Source organism: Misgurnus anguillicaudatus, chromosome 10 (assembly GCF_027580225.2).
Source record: "Misgurnus anguillicaudatus chromosome 10, ASM2758022v2, whole genome shotgun sequence".
Classification (NCBI taxonomy): Eukaryota; Metazoa; Chordata; class Actinopteri; order Cypriniformes; family Cobitidae; genus Misgurnus; species Misgurnus anguillicaudatus.
The window spans coordinates 29,592,137-29,613,694 of NC_073346.2; the positions used below are offsets into that span (position 1 = coordinate 29,592,137).

The 21,558-nt window shown below is 37.9% G+C and overlaps 1 protein-coding gene across 2 annotated transcripts; it reads right to left on the reverse strand.

Moving 5' to 3' along the window:
- Nucleotides 1-270: 270 nt before the first annotated feature.
- pi4kb (phosphatidylinositol 4-kinase, catalytic, beta) lies at nucleotides 271-20,025 on the reverse strand. Of its 2 annotated transcripts, XM_055210725.2 has the most exons (12): nucleotides 19,865-20,025; nucleotides 16,139-17,190; nucleotides 8,212-8,256; nucleotides 5,124-5,351; nucleotides 4,785-5,012; nucleotides 4,596-4,705; nucleotides 4,411-4,515; nucleotides 4,197-4,320; nucleotides 3,728-3,993; nucleotides 2,643-2,775; nucleotides 2,437-2,557; nucleotides 271-2,359 (listed from the first exon to the last, which is right to left on the reverse strand). In XM_055210725.2, exons 2-12 carry the CDS (start codon nucleotides 17,168-17,170, stop codon nucleotides 2,178-2,180), a joined length of 2,574 nt encoding a protein of 857 aa, XP_055066700.2. In that variant the 5' UTR covers nucleotides 17,171-17,190; nucleotides 19,865-20,025; the 3' UTR covers nucleotides 271-2,177. The 2 variants fall into 2 exon arrangements, with proteins under 2 accessions (XP_055066700.2, XP_055066701.2); XM_055210726.2 differs by lacking the exon at nucleotides 8,212-8,256.
- Between the last annotated feature and the right edge of the window lie 1,533 nt (nucleotides 20,026-21,558).

A 21,558-nucleotide genomic window follows, 5' to 3' on the forward strand; every position in this document is an offset into this window, starting at 1 on the left:
ACATCTTAAAAAAGTCTTGTGCCATGGCCCCTTTAAAATAAGCTAAACAAAAATGTAAATATATAGTATATATAACATAATTTAACATGATGCATGCATGGGAGTTTTTTCTTAGCAGGGTAGCTAAAATAATTACTATTATTAATTTCTGTTAGAGATTTACCTATGATCTTTATGATCCGCCGAACAAGGAAACTCATGGGTACAGTAATATTTACGAAAAAATCTGGGTCCCACAGGGATTTTGTCAAAGACTGAATGTTTAAAATGTGTGGAATAGGTACATTTAATTTATTATACAAAGAAACATTCACAAAGGAAGGTTATTCACATGATCTTAAGAGCTGGTCCATTTTACAAGTTTCAAAGGAAAGAAAGAGTTTGACATTGAAACAACAGAAGTATAAAATAGTAAAGAGAAGCAGCTGAAAACGTACACATCTAAGCTGTCTTTACACAGAAGGAATTTGTGGCTTTCACTGAGAAGACGAATTAAAATAGTTAAGAAACGGATAAATAGAACAGGTGTCACAAAAACATAAGAGAGGCTTAACGCTCACCCCAATTACTATGAAAATAAAATGAAATGATAAAAACAAAACTAAGCAAAGAATCGTACACCTGTACATGTAAAGAAATTAAAACAAAGATTTAATGGGTTGATTACCCCCATTTATTCATAGCCCTTTCCATTTCTCTTTCTAAAATCTGAGCAGCATTCATTTGTCAATCTAATCTGTGCAACAGCTTCTGAACAACTCCTCTCCCATAAAAAAAACAAAACTCCAGTGGCTCACAATTTAAACAAGGTTGACCCACCTCAGGTAACTTGGAGGTCAGACAGAAGAAATAAAAATGATAAATTCAGGCTGTACAAATTAGCACAACTAAGATAACTTGTGTCAAACATAACAACAAAATTAAATCCACAAACAAGAAAAGTGTATTTCAGAAAACTACATGAACTGTTTGTAAAGGGGTAATAAATAGTGTTTTTGCCTGTTAGTTTGCCTTTTAATACCGAGCCCCTAAGGTGACATTGCAGCAAAAAAATCTAAAGTTTAGTTTCATGCGCAGAATTTTTTTTAAAGTTTAGTTTTGCGTGCACACGTGAAACTATCGTCTGCGTAAGGGAAACCATCGCACATGCACGTTAAGTTTCACATGAGCACGCAAAACTAAATGCGGTAGGTTTATATGCACACGCGATAGTTTTTACGTACGTGAAGTTTCAAGTGAGCACGCGATAGTTTCACATGCGCATGCAAAACTAAACGTTATTTATTTTTTGCTCCATGTCCCCTTAGGGGCTCCGTATTTTTATGTTTCAGTCTGCAACATTTCAAATAGCAACCACTGGACCTTTGGAAACACTACACTTATTTAACTCTCGAAAAACAGACCAGGATGTTTTAAAGTCGTGATTATTTTATATAATCTAAGTGTACTTATATATTCTCATCTAAATGTTGAAGTCACTGGTCTGTGTCTTTGGTGTTTTGAAGTTTAAAACATCCAAAAGCTTTATTAACCCCATTACTGCACAAGGGCTCTTTAAGCAAAGTCTCACGGCGTAATGGTTTTCTTCATTGTGCGGTGCCGACTAAAAGAGAGAGCTGAAGTTCTCTTCGAAAACATTTAATGTAACACTGACTTCACAAAGCTGGACAAAGCAGCAATGTTTACCACTCAATTCTCTTATTTCACAATGCAATTTACAGGCTTAGATACAGCATCTCCCGTTTGCCACCTCAGCAGAGACTAGATTGCAGATGTGTTGAATGTTATTCAGTGATTGAAATCACCCAAGGTAAAGAAAACATTAGTGGTAGACCAAAAACAGAAACTGCAGATGATAATATGGGATGTTAAAGTCTGTACACAGGTGCGAGTTAGCCTAGTGTTTAAATGAGGCACTGAAAAGCAAGGTAAAAAACTCTATAAGGGCATCCAGAACAGCGTAAGACAAGGAGAGTTTAAGCAAATAGAAAGCCTGTTGAGAAAAGAGGACAGTTACTTCACAGCTCAAGACCTCTTTAAGATAAAAAAGCGAAGTCCATAACAAAGGACAATCAGTCAAGCAGGGCTAGGTATGGGATTCGGGCAGGGAGAGTGGTTTTTTCAAAACGGTGCAGCCTTTTTCCAGTTCTAGTGCTCTTGTCCAGACGCCCGTCTGCTCACATGATGCCGTTGGTGAGATACTGAAAGCCGTCGTACAGCTTGGTAGTGATGGAACGCATGGAGCCGTCCACCATCTGCTCTACCAACACTTGCAGCTGCTCCTCCGTCAGGTTCATGTGAAATCGCTCCTTCAGGTAACGTATGGTGCTGGAGCCATGAAAGCATGGAAGCTGCGAACCTGCCAAAAACAAACATGTCCTATAACAAAGCTGAACAACACCCTAGAAACTTTAGGTTTTTGAGGTCGAGTAATACCTTGCTGCATGATTTCTACGATCTGGATGACTTTCTCCATGTGCTTGCGTGCGGCGATGAGGCCCTGGAGCATCAGCATCTTGTAATAGTTGAACATGTCTCCATCCAGACCTCCCATCACCTTGAACAGATCTTAACTATGAAATTTCTCCACATTGAAAACAACCAATAATCTCAATAAAAAAAATAAAAAAATCTGTACTTACATCAACAAATTCACTGGTGAGTTTGAAGGCAGATGTCTCGAAACCTAAGTTTCGTGGAGAGCTGGAGAGGATGAAACCAAAGTCAATGTGAATGATGTGGCCCTCTGAATCCAGCAAGATATTTCCATTGTGCCTAAAAAGCAAAACAAAATTAGTCATTCATTGGTTGAATATAAACTAGTAGATTAGAATACCTTGTTTGTCATTCAAAATTTTGGCTCACGTGAAGAAACCTTTTACACTTTAGACTAATGCAACAGGGTGATTCTAGCGAAATTAGACTTATGAGGTGTCATGAAACATTTTGATAAAAAAAGCTAAATAAGAAGCATTCAGTTACAAACATCTCTTCATGTACTATTTTGCACATGATTTCAAATGACATCATACAAACCAATTTTGTTGTTTTTTCCACATTTAAGTGAAAACTTTCATTACCGCAACGTGTCCATGACTGGATTTGGGTTCTTTGACATGGAAATATTTATAATTAAAAAATCTAAAAAATAAAAAGCTTCAGTGCATGTTATACTAAAAACATTTACAGTAAAGAAACATGTGGTATTTGGTAATCATTGGAAAATGTAGAGACAATAATAAGGAATATAAATGTGTCCAAGAAAAATTCTCTCATCCTCCGCAAAAATTTTCAATCATTGTTAAATCCCTCAATGAACTAACATTTAAAAAATAAATTTGTTGGAAGGGACATAATTGATTATGACACTCAAGATGGCTACCAGGTAAGCAGTTCTTATTTTTCTCTCCAGATAAAAGTTGAACTTTAGTTTGTCATAGTACCTAGACAACTTTTTAGTTCTCATTACCGAAACATGAGTTTGTAAATGCATATATTTAATGTAACATCATGTTGCGGTAATGATAATTTTTGATAATGATAATCTAAAAAATTTAAATAATTCTTTAGGAAATATTTTTTGGTTATAGTAAGTTCAGACCTTAATCTTATATGTGCAAAAAAAAGGGCTGATGCTGGACACCTTCTAAGTCTGGATTTCATGAGAATCACCCAACAATGCAAGAAGATATTTATGGCTGGTTAGGACAATCTGTCTATGGCTCACCTGTCCTTAACCTGCAGCAGGTAGCAGATGAGGCAGTAGCCGGCACAGCTCTGGACAAAGTTGCGTTGAGCGGTAAGAAAGGCCTCTGTAGTGTAGTTGCCGTGCTCCTGTCGGAAGTAGTCGAGCAATGACAGCTGGCTCTGTTTCTTCACTTGGTGAATGGACACAGCATTGACCACCGGCTCAATCATGCCACTGTCTGAAGAGATGACCAGGATCTTGTAGGGCTTGATCCACAGGGGAACCCGCTCTTGTTCCCAGACAATCTAGAATCGAAGATACATTTTTTTTTAATCTTAACTGACCACATTATTCAGCTTTATTTAAAATATTTGTATATTCATTTTAATTAAAAAGACAGCAATATGTGCGTAACATTTACATTCAGCAATTTCTCTAGATATTATAAATAATTATAAAAACATCATTTTGTTTTTGTGACATAGACAAAGACTGATTGGCAATCAACCTGCAGTTGTTTCAGCACTTGGTAGGCAAGCAGCTCCTGTCTCAGATCATCTCCACATTTCACAATAACAGAAAGAAGTCGCCAGTAGGGCAGGTGCCCATAGGGGGAGCCCTCTCTGATTCGTCTATACAACAGCACAGAAGAGAAAACTCAACCACAGAGCAAAAATATTAAGTGAGAAAACAAACAGGGGTGTAAAATGTGCTACACAAACCTCACTTTCTCCTCCCATGGTTCCTTTAGAGCGACAGCTGAGGGATCTTCTGGGTCCCTCTTGAATGTGGTGGGCGTGTGGGCAAGCTGCTCAGACAGGCGTCGCCTAATAAACAAGCAAAAAATCTGTATAATTACTATTGTCTTTTAGTCTAAGATACATGAGTTCAAAGTTTGGAAATGTACCTGATGTCTCCAGCTGCAATAAAAATAGGTTCTTTGCTCTCTTGGCTTGTGATGCTATCCACCGAGAACTGGGAGATGTTGTCGCAACTGTTGGTGTGGATCTCCGGAAGCTTAAAGAGGAAATAAGGTAAGTTCTTTCAAGACAATGACAAAAGTATATTTTAAAGTCTAGTCACTTCTGTCCGTTACCTCCACCTGCAGCTCTCCTATGTCATCTACAGACCACGCCTCATCATCGTTGTCATAATTGGGAACCGTAGAGAAGCTGCTGGCACGCTGGTCAGGCGTAATGCCACATTCCGGGAGATTCTCTACGGAGCGTGTGCTGCGGATCCGTGTTTCGGGAATCCTGACCGGCACGCTCGACGTCTCAAAGTTCTCACATTCCAGAACTTCTACATAGATTAAATAAGGTGCCTGAACGAGCACAAAAATAATATTTGTACTCCATCGTAATAAAGATTATTATAACACGATTAAACAAACTTTAAAGCACTAATGCACATTCGTAGACTGAACATCTCTCACCTTATCCTTAGAGTTGAGCACGACGGCCTGCGTATGAGGCACGCGCACCACGTGGTGGTCAAAAGCAGCTGTGGGTAGCCAGACTCGAGCAGGCAGCTTGTGGTTGAGGAGGGAAAGCTCGGAGATCAGCCTCTGGGTCTTCTGTTCTTTAGTTGGCAGAGTGGCCAGTCTTTTGCCGATGCCCATCAGAGACTTAATAAATTCCCTCTGGGGTGTCAGACGCACAGGCTGAGAGCAGAATAAAGATGGAGAGGGGAAAGATGAGAGAAGAAAGAAACAATTTTAACTCAAAATTAAACTTTTATAGATGATTTGAGCATTTCATTTACAGATGAATTTTACCTAACAGGGTTGGTATACGGGTACCAAACATGCATAATATAAATCTAGTAATTAGGAAATTTTGATAGCTTATAACAATTTAATGTTATATAGTAAAGCTCAGCAGTTCAGGAAATGTGACAAAGTTAAAAGTGATATGTGCAATTTTTAAATTACTTTATTGTATCCAATAATAATAAAAAATAGGATACTTTCAAAGAGATATTCCTACAACGATCTTCTGTGGCTCTGTGACTCCAACAAAACATTAAGAAAGAACTCGCATTAATTGCATTCCCAAAACTAGGAAATATCCTCTGTGTCAAGGTTTTGATTTAGTATTAATATTAAAGTGACACTGCACTTTTGTTGAAAACATGCTCATCTTCCAGCTCCCTCAGAGTTAAAGGATCAGTCCATTCTCTCAAAAAAAATCCACATCATTTACTGACCACCATGTCATCCAAAATGTTGATGTCTTTCGGTTTGATGTGATTTTTGAGGAAAACATTCAAAGATTTTTCTCATTTTAATGGACTTTAATGGACCCCAATGGAGTTTAAAATTGCAGTTTCAAAGGATTCTAATCGATCCCAAACGAGGCTTAAGGGTCTTATCTAGCGAAACGATTGTCATTTTTGGCAATAAAAATAAAAATAAGCACTTCTAAACAACAACTTCTCGTCTTGACGAGCCAGCGCGACCTCACGTAATTGCGTAATGACGTCGAAAGGTCACGTGTTACATATATGAAACACACATTTGCGGACCATTTCATACAATAAACTGACACAAAAACATTAATTTGTATCATTCGACATACAACATTTTCAGCATAGCTTAGCACAATCCATTGAATCTTATTAGACCATTAGCATCACGCTAAAAATAACCAAAGAGTTTAGATATTTTTCCTATTTAAAACTTGACTTTTCAGTAGTTACATTGTGTACTAAGACCGACGGAAAATTAAAAGTTGAAACTTTCCAGGCAGATATGGCCAGGAACCACACTCCCACTCTGCCGCAACAATCAAAGGCCTTGCTGCTGCAACATGGCTGCAGCAAGCGCAATGACACCACGCAGCGTGTGAAAACAGTCCTCTGCTATTGAAAACAACCAAGGGGACTATTTTCAGGCAGTGCACAATATCACTACACCCGCTGCAGCCATGTTATTTATGTTACAGCAGCAAAGTCCTTGATTAATACGCCAGAATGAGAGTATAGTTCCTAGCCATATCATCCTATAAAATCGCAACTTCCAACTTTCCGTCAGTCCTAGTACACAATGCAACCACAGAAGAGTCAAGCTCAAAAAAGGAAAAACATCGAAACCCTTTGGTTATTTCAAGCGCAATGTCAATGGTCCAACCTAATTCCATGGATTATGCCAAGCCATGCCAAAAGTGGTAACGCCACACCCTGAAATCAGCTGAATGGATTCCAAAAAGGCAAAAATCAAATGTTTAACTCTAGGGGAGCTGGAAAATGCATATCCTCAAAAAAAGTGGAGTGTCCCTTTAATAGTAATATTAGAGCTGGTATTGTACTAAAGCTAAAAAAAAATTTTATGGGGCCAACGTGACTTAGAAAAATACAATATTTTAAGGACATTTACTATACAAGACTCTTAATCAATCAGCACAAGAAAATAATAAACAGTGCTCAAAAGAGCTATACATCTGCATGCATGATTGAAATAGCATAATGAACTGAAACTGAAGCATGGGATTAACAAAAGAAAAAAGAAAATGTGAGCAAGTGCTTTTAGCAACAGCTGACCACAGGGTGGAGCAAGGGAGTCATAAATGAAAAGCATCACCTGAAATAAGAAAAGTATTAACACAAATACATCATCCAAGGACAGAAAAATGTAGCGACAGACTCTTCAAACTCCTCCACATGTGCGACCTGTGGTTGCAAATGCCAAAGAATACATCGATATCTCCAATCCATATACAAAGAGTCATGAAATGATTTCCAACTCAAAGAACGTAAGGAGACTAACAGTCTCTTAAATCCTTTGCATATGATACCCAGAGTAGAAAGGAGTCCATATTGCCAAATTTAAATATCTTCCAGAGAACTTGTTAACTTTGTTATTAAGTCTCCGTAAGACAACTTGAATTCTTTTAGTATGATCACATAGAACTTGAAAGAGAAAACCCAGTTTGAACCCAACACAAACAAAATAAATTTTTCCATCCATTACATCATTAACGCCGAAAGCTGAAAAACTCATACACTGTTACATTTGATCGAAAAAGAGAATAAGAGGACAATTTCAAAACCCAATAATAATAGCCAAAATGTAAAAGAACATACACATGAAGAAACGGTGTTTGCAAGCATGCTGTCAGTTTACATCAAATAAATACCTTGGGTTAGGCTCTTTCTGGAAATGACGTACACACATTACTTTTATATTATTATTATTATATATTATATAATTACAAAATAATATAATGTAATAAAATAATAATGATTTATTTTATTATATATATATCCAGGCTTAAATCTTGTTTCCTAGATGCTGAGTTATTTTTATTTAGTTAAAAAAATAATTTACTGCTCTTATATAAAAATATATATTGTGCACCATTTTCATGAAATGTGCCAAAATAATTCACCTGTGACAGCATGATTGCAAATCTTAAAGGCACACATTTGAAGGAATCTGTGGAGTCAACCCCGCCTGCAAACAGACACAGCCATCATCCCATTACGCACAAAGGAGAGTTAGACATAGACATTGAGAGACTTACTGTACCAGCCTCTTGCTCGAGACTGTCGGAGCTGGAGCTCAAATCCTGAGAAAGGAAAAGGGAGGGGGGCAGTTACAGTACAAGAACAGGGGGAGGGTGGGAAGGAGAGCAAAACAAAAACACAAGGTTACACTCCGCTCATGCGTTTGAGCTGCATCCGTGACTCTGCAGGACTGCAGAATGTACAGTCATGTCTCTCTGGCCATTGATCAGGACTCTGTCTAATCCTGATGTAACACACTACAAGCGGTATTGAGGACAAGTGGAGGGATTGTAGGACACCCAGAAGCACACTCACATACACACCATAGCTTACTGCTGGATTAGTTGTCTTATTATCTACATAAGAATTTTATGTTAATGCTTTGCTGTGTCAATGATTTAGAAAACAGCCTACAAAACAAATCACCGACGAAGTTTAAAGGACAAGTTCGGTATTTTACACCTAAAGCCCTACTTTCAGACTGTTTATGATGAAATTGAACGGTTATGACTAAAATTTTGACATATGCGGCTGACCCAAGAATTTTTGGGTGTTTGTGTTTCACCTCCCACCCTTACAATGGGTTTATAGGTGCACTGGAACAATCCTTCCTAAAATGCATTAAACTTTCATTTACAAAGACGTGAAACTCGCCGAGTGGTCAGGGGTGTTCACTGATATGCTCACGCAAAAATCGCTGCAAAAGATGCTTTCCAACAGGGTTTTTGGTAGTTTTTGGTAACTTCATTGACGTGTATTAGATGTGCTGTGTGGTACGGTATTACTCCGCGCCGGGAACTTTGTTTCTATTCTTGCAATTTGCAATGGCGGATAAGCGCCACCACCTGGGCTGGAGTATCTATTATTCAAGCTCTCATCGGAAGAATGTACGGGTGTGAGGCGTTTGGAAAAATAGGTCCAGAAGTTAACAACGAATGCTAAAACACCTGTTGGAAATCATCTTTTGCAGCGATTTTTGTGTGAGCATACCAGTGAACACCCCTGACCACTTGGTGAGTTTCACGTCTTTGTAAACGAAAGTTTAATGCATTTTAGAAAGGATTGTTCCAGTGCACCTATAAACCCATTGTAGAGGTGGGAGGTGAAACACAAACACCCAAAATTTTCGGGGCAGCCGCATATGTCAAAATTTCAGTCAAAACCATTCTATTTCACCATAAACAATCTGAAAACAGGGCTTTAAGTGTAAAACACCGAACCTGTCCTTCAAAAACAGTACAAATGTGAAAACAAGACATGTAGCTACTATACATTTTTAACTATAGTGAAAACTCCAATACTGTTTGAAGTTTTAAATACAAATACCATAAACAACGGATGGTTCACCCTCAAGCTGTGGGTACAAAAACTTCTGCTGAACACAAATTCAACAACAGATATTTTGAAAAATGCCATAAATTTATAACCATAAATGGGGCACCATTCACTTCCATATTATTCTTTTTTACTACCAAGTCAATGGTGACACAGACCTGCTTGGTTAAAACACTCTTTAAATATCTGCCTTTGAATTCAGCCGAACTAAATGATGACAGAATTTTCATTTTTCTGAAAACTTTCCCTTTAACCTTCTATATTTAACAATATAAAGCAAAAATCAGCTGTGGTTTCGTCTTAAGTGTACTGACATGAAACAGATACACATTCCACTATTTATTATTACATTAACCACCAGACTATATGAAGTAATCATGCCTTACTTCACATGACAAATCCTATGACTCTGCTCACTAACACACAACAAAAAATGGCAGAGGATATGACTAGTCTATTGTTTAGTCTATTTGTGACAAATTTGTTAAATAAATGAATAGTGGTGCCTAATTCTGCATTTTTACGGTTTTTGCACAAAACCTTTTGACTATTCTTTCCAAATCATGCTTTTTTTAATTGGGACAAAAAGAAAAAAAATCATAATTTTAACTACCCTGTTGAAGAAACACGCTAGCTAGCTGGTCTTCAAGCCTGGTTTTAGGTGGCTGCGGCTAGTTTAGCGGGCTAGTTTTAGAGGGCTTTTGACCACTTTGTTAGTTGGTCATGCTGGTCTTAGCTGGCCTCTTAGGTGGCCAGACTGATTACCTACCAGGTAAAACCAGCTGAACACCTGCTTGGCTGTTAAACCAGCTAGTTTAACAGGGTATTCTAGAGTTAAATGTAAAATATTGTGATATATATCTATTAAGTATCGTCAAATTTCTAAAGAGATATAATTTTAGGTATAACACATTTACATTAACGCATTTAACAGATGCTTTTATGTAAACCGATTTACAGTGCATAATAATAGTGCTGCCTCACGACTAGTCGCGACCAATCATTTGCAGAATAAAAGTTTTTGTTTACATAATATATTTGTGTGTACTGTGTATAATAATTATGTATATATAAATACACACACATACATGTATAATTTTAAGAAAAATATATATTTATATAATAAATATTTATATTTATTTATAATATAAATTATATATAAATATAAACATGTATATACACATGCAAATGTTTCTCAATTATATACATGTGTTTGTGTATTTATACATAATTATCGTGACTAATCATGAGGCAGCACTACATTACATGGTATACATTTTATCAGTTTGAACCCATGATCTTTTGCGCTGCTACTGCAATGCTCTACTACTTAGCTATACAGAAACACATATCATCTAGCACTACAATCCAGGCTAAAGTCTTCTAATCTAATTATTAGATTAGGAGCACTAAAGTTTAATTGCATTTCAATATTTGAAACAGCCATATTCAGTCAACATTGGAATATACAACCTTGATATATATGTAATGTTCTTTAAATTATGTAGGATGATTTTATTGTATATTACAAAAAAATTGCTCTTTCACAGTCTGAGTCACATATTGATAATGGCCACATTACATCTGGTTTTGTCTTTAGACACCCTTAAAATTTGGATCATGGACCAAGACCAACATTATGACATCATACACTGTGCAGATGCCATGACTATGTTGAGTCTTATCAGAATGATGATGAATCAGCAAAATCTTGTAGGACACACATCAGCATCTTAAGTTGATGATGTTAAAAAAAACTCCTCCTTTCCGGCCATCTGGAAAAAGATATCATAGCATCTTAGCAAGATTTTCCAGACTTCATGCTTTCTTACCCCAAACTCAAACGATCTGCACTTTTAAATGACCAGCTTACTCTGGCCATGTTTAGAAACATGCTGTACATTTCACTTAAAAGAAGATATTTTGATAAATGATGGTAAGCACACAGCCGACAGTACCCACCGACCTCCATAGTAGGAAAAACAAATACTATGGTCAATGGAAGTCAACTGTGTGCTTACCATCATTCATCAAAAATATCCCATTTTGTGTTCAACAAAAAAAATAAACTCCTACAGGTTAAACAACATGAGAATGAGGAAATAATGACAAAATTTTTATTTTTGGTTGAACTATCCCTTGAACTGCACAGTCTAACATAGTGTTAAGCAGCTGTCATGTTAACATGCACCATATCTAGCAAATGGTCACTTACTATGAAGGACAAATTTTACTATGGTGGACATAAATCCCTTTGTAAGGAAGGCAGAGACATATCAAGTAACCAAAATTGCAAAGGTTCAACATCAAGTAACTACTCAGTCCCCATGTAGCAATGCTCTATAACACAATACTCTACCATTGCGTAGGTGGCATTTGCAAGGGGAAGCGGCAACTTGCATTCTCTTCAGAAAAAAACCCCCAAGTTGATTGTGCCACTAACTTCTGATTTATATTGTTTGGGGATGAGAGTCATTTAATTCCCCTGTATATCGATTAAATGATAAACTTTGGAATGATAAGGTCAAAACCATCAGTTTTTCTAGTCAAGCAGTGGTCCAAATTCCACCTGATAACACAGAGCAACATTCCCTAGTTCCAAACCACATAAAACATCTATTCTGAAAAGCTTTTTAAAATAGGGAGATAAGACTACATTTTATGCTTCTCTTTCTGAAATAAATCTTTAGGTTAGAAATCTTTTATATTAAAAAGCAGCAGCCCTTTGTAAATAAATCACAACTGTTGACAGTGGATATGATTGACTTGTCTTGTGTGCTATGCAAATCCCTCTGATAAGACTCTGCACCCATCCCACTTGTAAAAGACTACGTAGGTGACGAGGCTCAAAATGCCAAAGATCAACAGTACTACGCTACGGCTTGAGCGGTACTTTGTTGTCTATTTATTAAAAAATTTAAGTTACTCAATGGAAAGAAGCACAATGTGAATACTAAAGGTGGAGCTGAAGTGTCGTTTCTTTGTTAACACCTTTTACACATTTCAAAGAAACTTCTTTTGTGTGCTAATACTGTCAATGCATTTCATAATCGCTGATCATTTACAAATGAACGCCTCACTGCATCGGAAACTACGTCACCACTGTTGCCACAACTCCATGTGCCAACGTAGCAACACCAAGATCACGTTCAGAAGGAGGGGAAAAGGAGATAAAAGAGGAAGATAAACGAATGTGCGCATGACTGAATGTCAGAACAGAGGGTGTACTGGGTGAAAGGAGTGGTGGCGGGGTGTGCTGAGCGATGAGGTTAAGATAAAGGAACAATAATATAAACCAGCTGAAAGGAGCTCTGAAGTTACACATCACAATAAAACCTGATACATAGGAGAATATTACATAACCTGTGGCCCTACAGTTTCACTGACAATTTACAATGACTGGAAAGAATAAACAAGATAATATACTATATACCATATAATTTGTTACTACATAAACCGCTACTATAAATTAGTCACTGTCGGATATAATACATGACACACTAGATCAAAATGACACTGATATTCACAGACACTCCTGCAGGATCAATTTTCTTATCTAAGCATTAACATAAAAACTATCAAGAATTTGATGACAAACCGTCAATCATTAACAGATAGTACATATAACTTTTAGACAAATTGGCCAATGTTATGATGTATTGTAAGATAATACCATCCACCTTGATCATGTCTTACAAACCGGAACCGATCCATCTGCTACACTGATCTCAAAACTAATCTTCCACTGAGAGGTCAACATGCCACTTATTTCATCGGACGAACGCACGATATGCGTCTGGGCCGAAGTTAACTTCCTGTCTGTGTTTGTTTGTCTTGTTGGCAATAATAATGTTTCGATATTCCAAAGAAGAGGGGAGACGTTGGGCATGAATCACAAAGATTTGGCCGTCAAGGATTTTAAACAGTAACATTTGCCCTGTGTAGTAGTTGATATGCTTTAGCTATGATTTAATCTGTAATTCACTTATTATTTATTTTGCTTGTTAACAGAAATAATCTACTACAGTCGGACTCTGTTGTTAGTATTGATTTGATACTTTGCAGAAGTCTAACGCAAGTCAAATTTGAAGAGGCTTCTATGTGAACACAAACACGAGGACATAGTAAAATTTCCGTAACATTTTGTGTAAACAAGATGCAGAAACAATGCCGTATGGCCGTGTCATAGTGAGAATGCGCGTCATCTCAACAAGAAGTTATGGTTCAGCTCTTTGACAAAAGGATTTAAATGCAGATCAACATTCACAACGAGAAATGGCGGCAAACTGGATTGAAGCAGAGATCAGGGAGTTTGTCACTATTCGCGATGAAGCTGAGATCATTCACCAGCATGTCAGAACAGTGCATCATGCGCTCCTTATGATCTTGTCATAAACAAAAAAGCACACGTGTGGTTTCTCAAGAAAGAAATCACGGATAATTAGCAAACTTCAGACGTTTGTCACATGTCTTTACGGGATCTTTACAGTATGTGTGTGAATGCAAACACAGATTCCGGAAATCATTGTCATGTGTGAATGAACCAAAAATCTAACGATCCCGGATAGTGCCATGTTCAAAATATCGATACGACGATACATCGACATGAACGCCTGACGATGCGCGCATCAATACAGCACCTTCCGTATCAATTCGGATGCACTTTTGAAAGTAGCGTGATGAATCACTGTTGATCCATACGGAAAGAACGCATGTGACTCGCAAAGTACGTAGAGTAAAAGGTCGCTCTCTGTCTCTCTCACACGCGAGTGCGTATTTAAAATCAATGAGTTCAGTATGAAAGTGCAGATATCTTATACTACTGCAAAGGGCTTTATTAGCTACTCTCTTATCAAACAGTACTAACGCATCTGAGAAGAAACACGACAAAGAGCTGCATGTGAAAAGTGTACGTCTAGAGAAAAGATACAGAGCTACTTCAAACTATAGCTGTCACATTAATAATCTGATTTCTATTAAATAGTATTAGGTCTGACTGCATGTTTATACATATATTCATAGATATAGAATAATTAAATGAGAGAAAAATATAATGCCTAAAGTAAGGCACTATCTTTGTAAAGCTGCTAAAGTACTAACTTAATTTTAAGTACTTCTACGAGTTAACCCAAAAGCTAATAAATAAATGGCAAAAACACAACTGTTAAAACACTGCTTATTCAATGTCTTGTAACATGATGATGTGCATCGCAGCCTTGTATCGAGATACGTATCGTATCGGGAAATTGTTGGCGATACACAGCCTTAATCCCAGATGCAATTTCTGTAATCTCTGTGGGAAAAGGGCTTTAAATTGGCCCCGAAGAATTATAAGCATGACTGTGCAAATTAAAATACAGGGAAGTTAGTGACCTAACAAGTAGAATAGCAGTAGGGCTGTGCAAAAATTGAGTGTATCGATATTTCGATATCTACTATCTGTATTTTAAAAAACATCAAATTCCTCTGTGTGCATCAAACGACCTCCTCTGCCACTGCTGTAGTTGTCACTGTCCAGTAGTCTGCCATATACAGCCATTCGGCCAATGTCTCAGAAGTTAGAGGGAGTGAGAAAATGACAGAAAATTTACAAACACCTGCAGCTCTTTGAAAGCTCAATTTTTTTAAACATTTTTTATAAAAAAAAAACGTATTGCAACGTACCGCAACATGCAACGCATTGTATCGTGATACGTATCGTATCATGACCCATGTATCGGGATACGTATCGTATCGGGAGGCCCTTGCCAATACCCAGCCCTAAATAGCAGAGGCATCATTATTCCTCTGGGAATTGGTTTTAATTATTTTCTGAGAGCATAAACAAAAATCTATTCATCCCCTGCTGGTTCCTGCCTTCACTGGGATTGGTGCTTCAAATTTACATCTGTGGATGTGGTAGAATAATTCAAATATCTCAAAATACCACGACTCCTAAACCAAATAAGCTACACATTTATATCGGTACTAATATGACCTCTGCAATAGAAGCTCGGCCAAAAATGTAATATGAGGTCAAACATAAGCTTTCCGACCAACTCACATGCTGTGATGAAAACCCTGTCTTTTACATTTGATTTTCATCATACACTGTTTTAATAAAGGCGATTGTGACATCTCACATGAGGCTTTGATTTGCATTGATTTCACTTTGTAGAAAATACTGAGATATTCACCATATATCGCCACTCATTCCAAACTTACAGAGATATGAATTTGGAGCACTAAAATGGCATTTTTCTACTAAAAATCCTGTGATAGACAGCAACAGCCTACGTAAACACAAGCCACCAAGGTAGCTTACAAACACATGTCCTTAAAGAAACCTCCTTAATATTTCTTGTTGCCAAGTAATTGACTTTTAGTCCCAGCAGGGACAACACTTGCTAATGTGGAACATGGACACACCTTTCCTAGCGCAGCCATAGAAACCACACAAATCTGTGAGCTGTGTGCTTTCCACATTTGCATCGAACAGCTGAGCAACAACCTCCATGGGATGTTTAAGTAATGGCTAGAGAGTGATTAACTAAATCAAAACACCGATGTGACAATCAAACCACACGAGTAAACAAGCATGTAACCATTGTGACCTCACAGGTATCTCACCTCATCTTGACTGGTCTCTACTTTGGGGTTGCTTGCGGTTCTCTTCAGATTGTTGCTGAGGCTAATACTAACAGTGGCGTCAGATTTCGAGCGCTGGTGCGTGCGTTTGGATGGGGAGAGGGTGTGTTCGCTCATGCCCTGACCGTGATGAAGGGGAGGGGGGCAAGAGAGGGAAGGCTGCGGCACTTCCCTGCGAATGCGCTGGCTGGCGGGCTTGAGCTCGTCTGACAGGATGAGTTTGCGCAGCTTCGTGCCACGAGAGTGCCGCTGCGTGGAGATGTGCATGTCAGAAGAGTAGGCCCCCAACAGCCAGGCACACTGCAGGGAGAAGTTGATGCTTTGCCGACAGCGGTGAACCACGTAGGGTTTGATGGCATCGCCGACGTCCTCGTCCATGTGAATGTACATATTAAGCAACTGGGGCAAGTAGAAGTCCACCTCGTCGTTACGGAAACTGAAAAGTCGATTTCCGATATAGGCTTGGACACCGGGCTCCTTGGAGTTGTAAAGATAAGAGATAGCCATGGATATATCAAACAGCTTTGACTCGAAGAGCCGAAGAAGCCAGGACTGCTTAGAGGAATTGTTCTTCTGACGACGTCGCGCGCTCTTCACTGGCTCCGCCTCCTCCTTGCTGATCTTTTGAGGCTTTCCTCCACCACTTCCTGCATCAGTGGAATCATGGTGCGCAGTACCGTTTACCAAACCGGGCTCTGGATTTGCTGGAGACACCTCTCCGTCGACTTTCAAAAATTTCACCTTTTGAAGAACCTCCTGGCAGGCTTTCTTAGCCACCTCGGTATCGATCACCAGGCTGAGTTCACCCACTCCCTCAGTTATGACATCCAGAGGGGGACTAGAGGTGGACAGGCCTTCGCTGGTGCTCGGACTGGAGCTGGTTAGTGGATGAGGGCCAGAGGAAGGAGAAGAGGGCAGGGACAGAGAGGAGGTGGTGGAGGTAGAAGAGGCCGACGGGCTCTTCTGCAGCTCTTCGAGCCGGGCGGGGGAGAGCTCCAGCTCTGTGTCACCCATGGCCACAAACTCACAGGCCACTGTATAAAAACAGAAAGACAGTTATTATGAGAGAGACAATAAACACACACGCATCAAGCATGCCGATTAGGGATCGACTGATATGGATTTTTTTTAGTGCCGATACCAATTTTTGTTACATCAGCCTTAGCTGATGCCGATTTTCTTGAGCCGATATTTGGAGCCAATACTGTTATTGCTCAATCAATTTACATCATAAAAATGACACGATGATGCCAAATGTTACAAGTCTCAATTTAAAAAAGCAACATTTATTGAACTTAAAAAAAAACTATATTTAGCAAATAGTAAAAACAGGTGAGGGTGCTGAACTGCACTCTCCACAATGACAAGGAACTATCGGCACAGGATATTGATTTCTAGCACTTTACTACTACAAATATATATAGAGAATGAGATGAGACATAAAAACCAGCTTTAACCAGCTATGATCAGCTGTTAGGCCGAGCTTTCAATGTTGTTATGGAAAGTAGGGATGCTCCGATCAATCGACCGATAATGCTTGCTATGCTTCTTAATGAATTATGGTGAAATGTCGCTACATCCAAAAGCCAGGGGGCGCTCTTATGCAAAAACTCAAAATGCACTGTAGACGAAGAACAATAGACACGCAGCTATGATGACACGCAGCTCCAGGAAATGTCTTAAGGATATATTTATATTGCTGTTCTTCAAACCTTTTCAGGTATTTTCATGATAATAAAGAATATGTATAATAATTATGTTTGATGAGTGTTGCTTTTTCAAATGCATGTTATAAACGATTCAAACTAACAGCGATTTTAGATCGATAAGGACTTACTGATCAAAAGCCGTAATACATTAAATATCTGTGAATAAGATCGGCTGTCCGATTCAGAATAGTGATCGGACACGTATTTTTAGTGGATATTGGCATTGATCGGAGCACCCCTAATGGAAAGGTTGGTTGTTTTTTGTCACATGACCTGCAATCACTTCCAGCTTCCAGCACTCTGTCTGTAAATAATGCCGGGAAAAAATCGGCGAACACAGCAGCCACATATCGGCCGATGCCGATACACATAAAACTCGCAAATATCGGCCCGATATATCAGTCTATCACTAATGCCGATACAAAATGCATTGACAAAACAGCAGAAACTACGTGCTGATAAAAATGATTAAAAAATACAAGATTCATCCTCCAAAACTTTTCTATTTTCCAATAAACAGCCATCAGTGAAAGCCATCAGGGTCACACTGATCCACATGCAGAACAACGCTGTAATCCGCCTCCAACAGATTATCTCACCAAAACCAACAGACCAATACTAATCAACGTGAAGCATCAGTGTGTCAAATTGCATAGTCAGATCACAATGGTGCTGCATTATGAAACCTAAGAACTACATACAGATAGGTGACACGGTTCATCAGATAGCGCTTCATCAATTATTTGATTCTGTTAACAGCTAAATTAGTAAAGCCAAATGCGTTACATTTCCTTTTTTTTTTGCAAAACGAAAACATGATCTCTTTAATCATGAAGGGCACTGACATAAAAGCAGCAACACACTGAAACTAACAGTACACTACTGATTCTGAAAGTGATGCAGATTACAGCGCATGGCATGGATGGAGACTGAGTCATCTAAAATGAAGACACCAGCTTTCTTTGCACGTGTGATATTGTGCATCCAACTCTTATTATATGTTTACTCCAAGCTGACAGTTTGTGTGTGAGCTAGACAGCTCTTCCGTGTTAAATCCTTCATAAAGGAAAAAATACTTCAATGCAAAAACTACTAACTAATAAAAGATGATCACAAGCCTCGATCAATGCAAACCTTGGCTGTAAACAAGGGCTTTATCTTTTGGTTTTTTCGCAGCAAAACTTTTTACAAACACATGCTTCTCCTATTGCAATGGAAAGAAAGCAGGTTCAATCATTGAAATGTGAGAGCAGCACAGTCTGACACAGTAATCTAGAGAGGAACACTTATCACGTAGATCATAGATCATAGGACTGCCAACCCCCCTACAGAACTGAACAAAGACCACCATCCCAAACTAATCCTTTAGGAACTACAAAATAAAACTGATAAGCATCATGAAATCCACGGTCTTGGTCTTCAATAATTGTAACAACTATTTGGTCTGATGTAAAGTTTTTTAATGATTCACTATGTTAACAGGACAGACCAAGTCATGGAGGCAAACAAATACTGGATTTAAAGAAAACACAGCCAAATTTAAATACCTTTGACGCTTCATAGTTAAAACTCTGGGACGATGCATCAAACTGGATAACAGCACTGTTACGACTGACAAATCAGATAATAGCACTCATATTTATCACTTAATCTGCTTTAAAATCGCAATATTACTTGTTTTGTCTGACTTTTATAGTAACTGTGTTAGCATGTTTAGCTGAGACACGTCGACTACTTTCCTGCTTTTTAGGACTCACAAAAACATATTCAGAAAAGCACTTTAACAGTATCTGTGTTGAATTAGTGAATAATTTAACAAACGTGAGATATTATTTAATGTTTTACTGTCGCGAAGGCCAGAGAGACTCAGCCTCATAAATATACAAGCGGATGCTACACACTTAGCTAAGCAGCTAACGCAACGTCTCTACTTTTTAACGTTTCTTCCCCTCATAACCGACCCATAAGAGCGTGTATTCAAGTGACATCGCTGTCTTACCTCAAAATTAACCGGGTGAGGGGGTAAATGATTCGGTTTATTTGTGTTTTAAATGCGCCATTTGGGAGCTGCCGTTCTCCTGTTGCTGGATAGCCGGTCCGCTAATAAAGTGAGTGGAGAAATGACACGCTGGGGCTGCCCGCATCAACTGCCTGAAGCGCTACGCACATCGATAGGCTTGTGACATCACGGTATCGCGAGAGCGGTAGACTGTCGATACGCTCTCGCTGTAGTTTGGTGAAACGAGCCGTTCGTTCTGCGCAGAGGCGTATGAAAAGTCGAACACACCTACTTCTGTGTCTAAAAACATTTGGGGCTGACCACGTAGACAACATTTGTGCTCTAAATATGTAGCTAGGTAGGAGTTTTAATAAGTTTTGAGACACAGCCATAAATAATGGGACATAATTATTTTACATGCTTTTTTCTCTTTATGTAATTCTAAATTGGGCAGCATTACCTTAATTTAAAGCCATTTTTGCACTAGTTTTGGATCACCATCAAAATATATTATAAAAAAACTAATGTTATTATATTTGAGTTTAATTTTCACATTTAAATATATTAAGAAATTTTAATATTATAAAAAAAATATTTTTTAATAGCTTTGCTTATAAAATATGTTGACACACAACACAAAGCGTTAACTGACTATTTGGGTCATTCTACAGAAACGTCCACTTTTGGTATGGCAAGATGTCTTGAAATGAATTTATTTTTCTAACATTTAAACTCAGACCACATTATTAGATTACTCTTTGACTTTATAAGTACACATAAATGACAGCTTAATGATTTTTTATTTGTTGTGTGCATGTTCTTCAAGACTGCATAGACCACCAGTCACTGGTGTTACTGATCTTCACTGCTGTTACCCATGAGGAAGGTAACACCAGTGACAATTCTCATGAAAACGGCACTTTACAAAATTTCTGCTGCAAAGTATCAAACCACATGTTGTCAATCATTGTATATTCACTAAATTAAGTAGTTTAATCCACTTGTATTCTGTTTTTTTGCCATTCCCAAACAATAAAGGAGGTCATACCAATGACTTAAACTAAAAGCTTCATATGAAATCGATAAATGAGAAGATTTCTGATAAGAATAAAGTCAAGTTATGTCATTAGTGTGAAATTTATTTAAAAATAAGAGCTTTTTTGTTAAACGGTAACACCAGTGACACAACTCCCGGGGACCACTACTTTCATTATATATTTTATAATATTTATTTAGTATTTTGTCATTTAATGTAATTTCATATATATTTGATAGTTATGGACACATTACTGTATTTTAAATGAAAAAAAAAACTGTTTTTGAGCTCAAAATAAAGCATTATCCCTCTGTACATGACTGTGGGGACGAGCACTTCTGTGGTGCTTGGAATTCTAATTAATTTAAAAAATCAAATATTGCTACATTGATGGCTCAAGAAAGTGTAATTTTTCAAATAATACATTGTTTCATTAAAAAAAAGATTGTAACCCTAAAGGGTATTTCAAGTGTAATATTTCTGTAAAGGCTAGGGACAGAAAAATTGACATTTCCGTAGTATGACCCATTTACCCTTAGTTATAACGTTTACTGCCTGATAGAAAATATTCAGCTGCAAAATGTTCTCTATTTATTTACCATTTGTAAATGTTGTTCTCTTTGGTTTTTCTAAACCCCAAAACTCAGCATCACAATTA

What these genes read in the sequence shown, in the direction of transcription:
- pi4kb (XM_055210725.2), bottom strand. Translation starts at nt 17,170, where the DNA reads ATGGGTGACACAGAGCTGGAGCTCTCCCCCGCCCGGCTCGAAGAGCTG. An exon ending in AAGTGCTGAAACAACTGCAG is followed by an intron (nt 3,994 to 4,196) that starts GTTGATTGCCAA and finishes CTTCGATTCTAG; the next exon opens with ATTGTCTGGGAACAAGAGCG. An exon ending in CGTAGAAATCATGCAGCAAG is followed by an intron (nt 2,360 to 2,436) that starts GTATTACTCGAC and finishes TGTTTTTGGCAG; the next exon opens with GTTCGCAGCTTCCATGCTTT.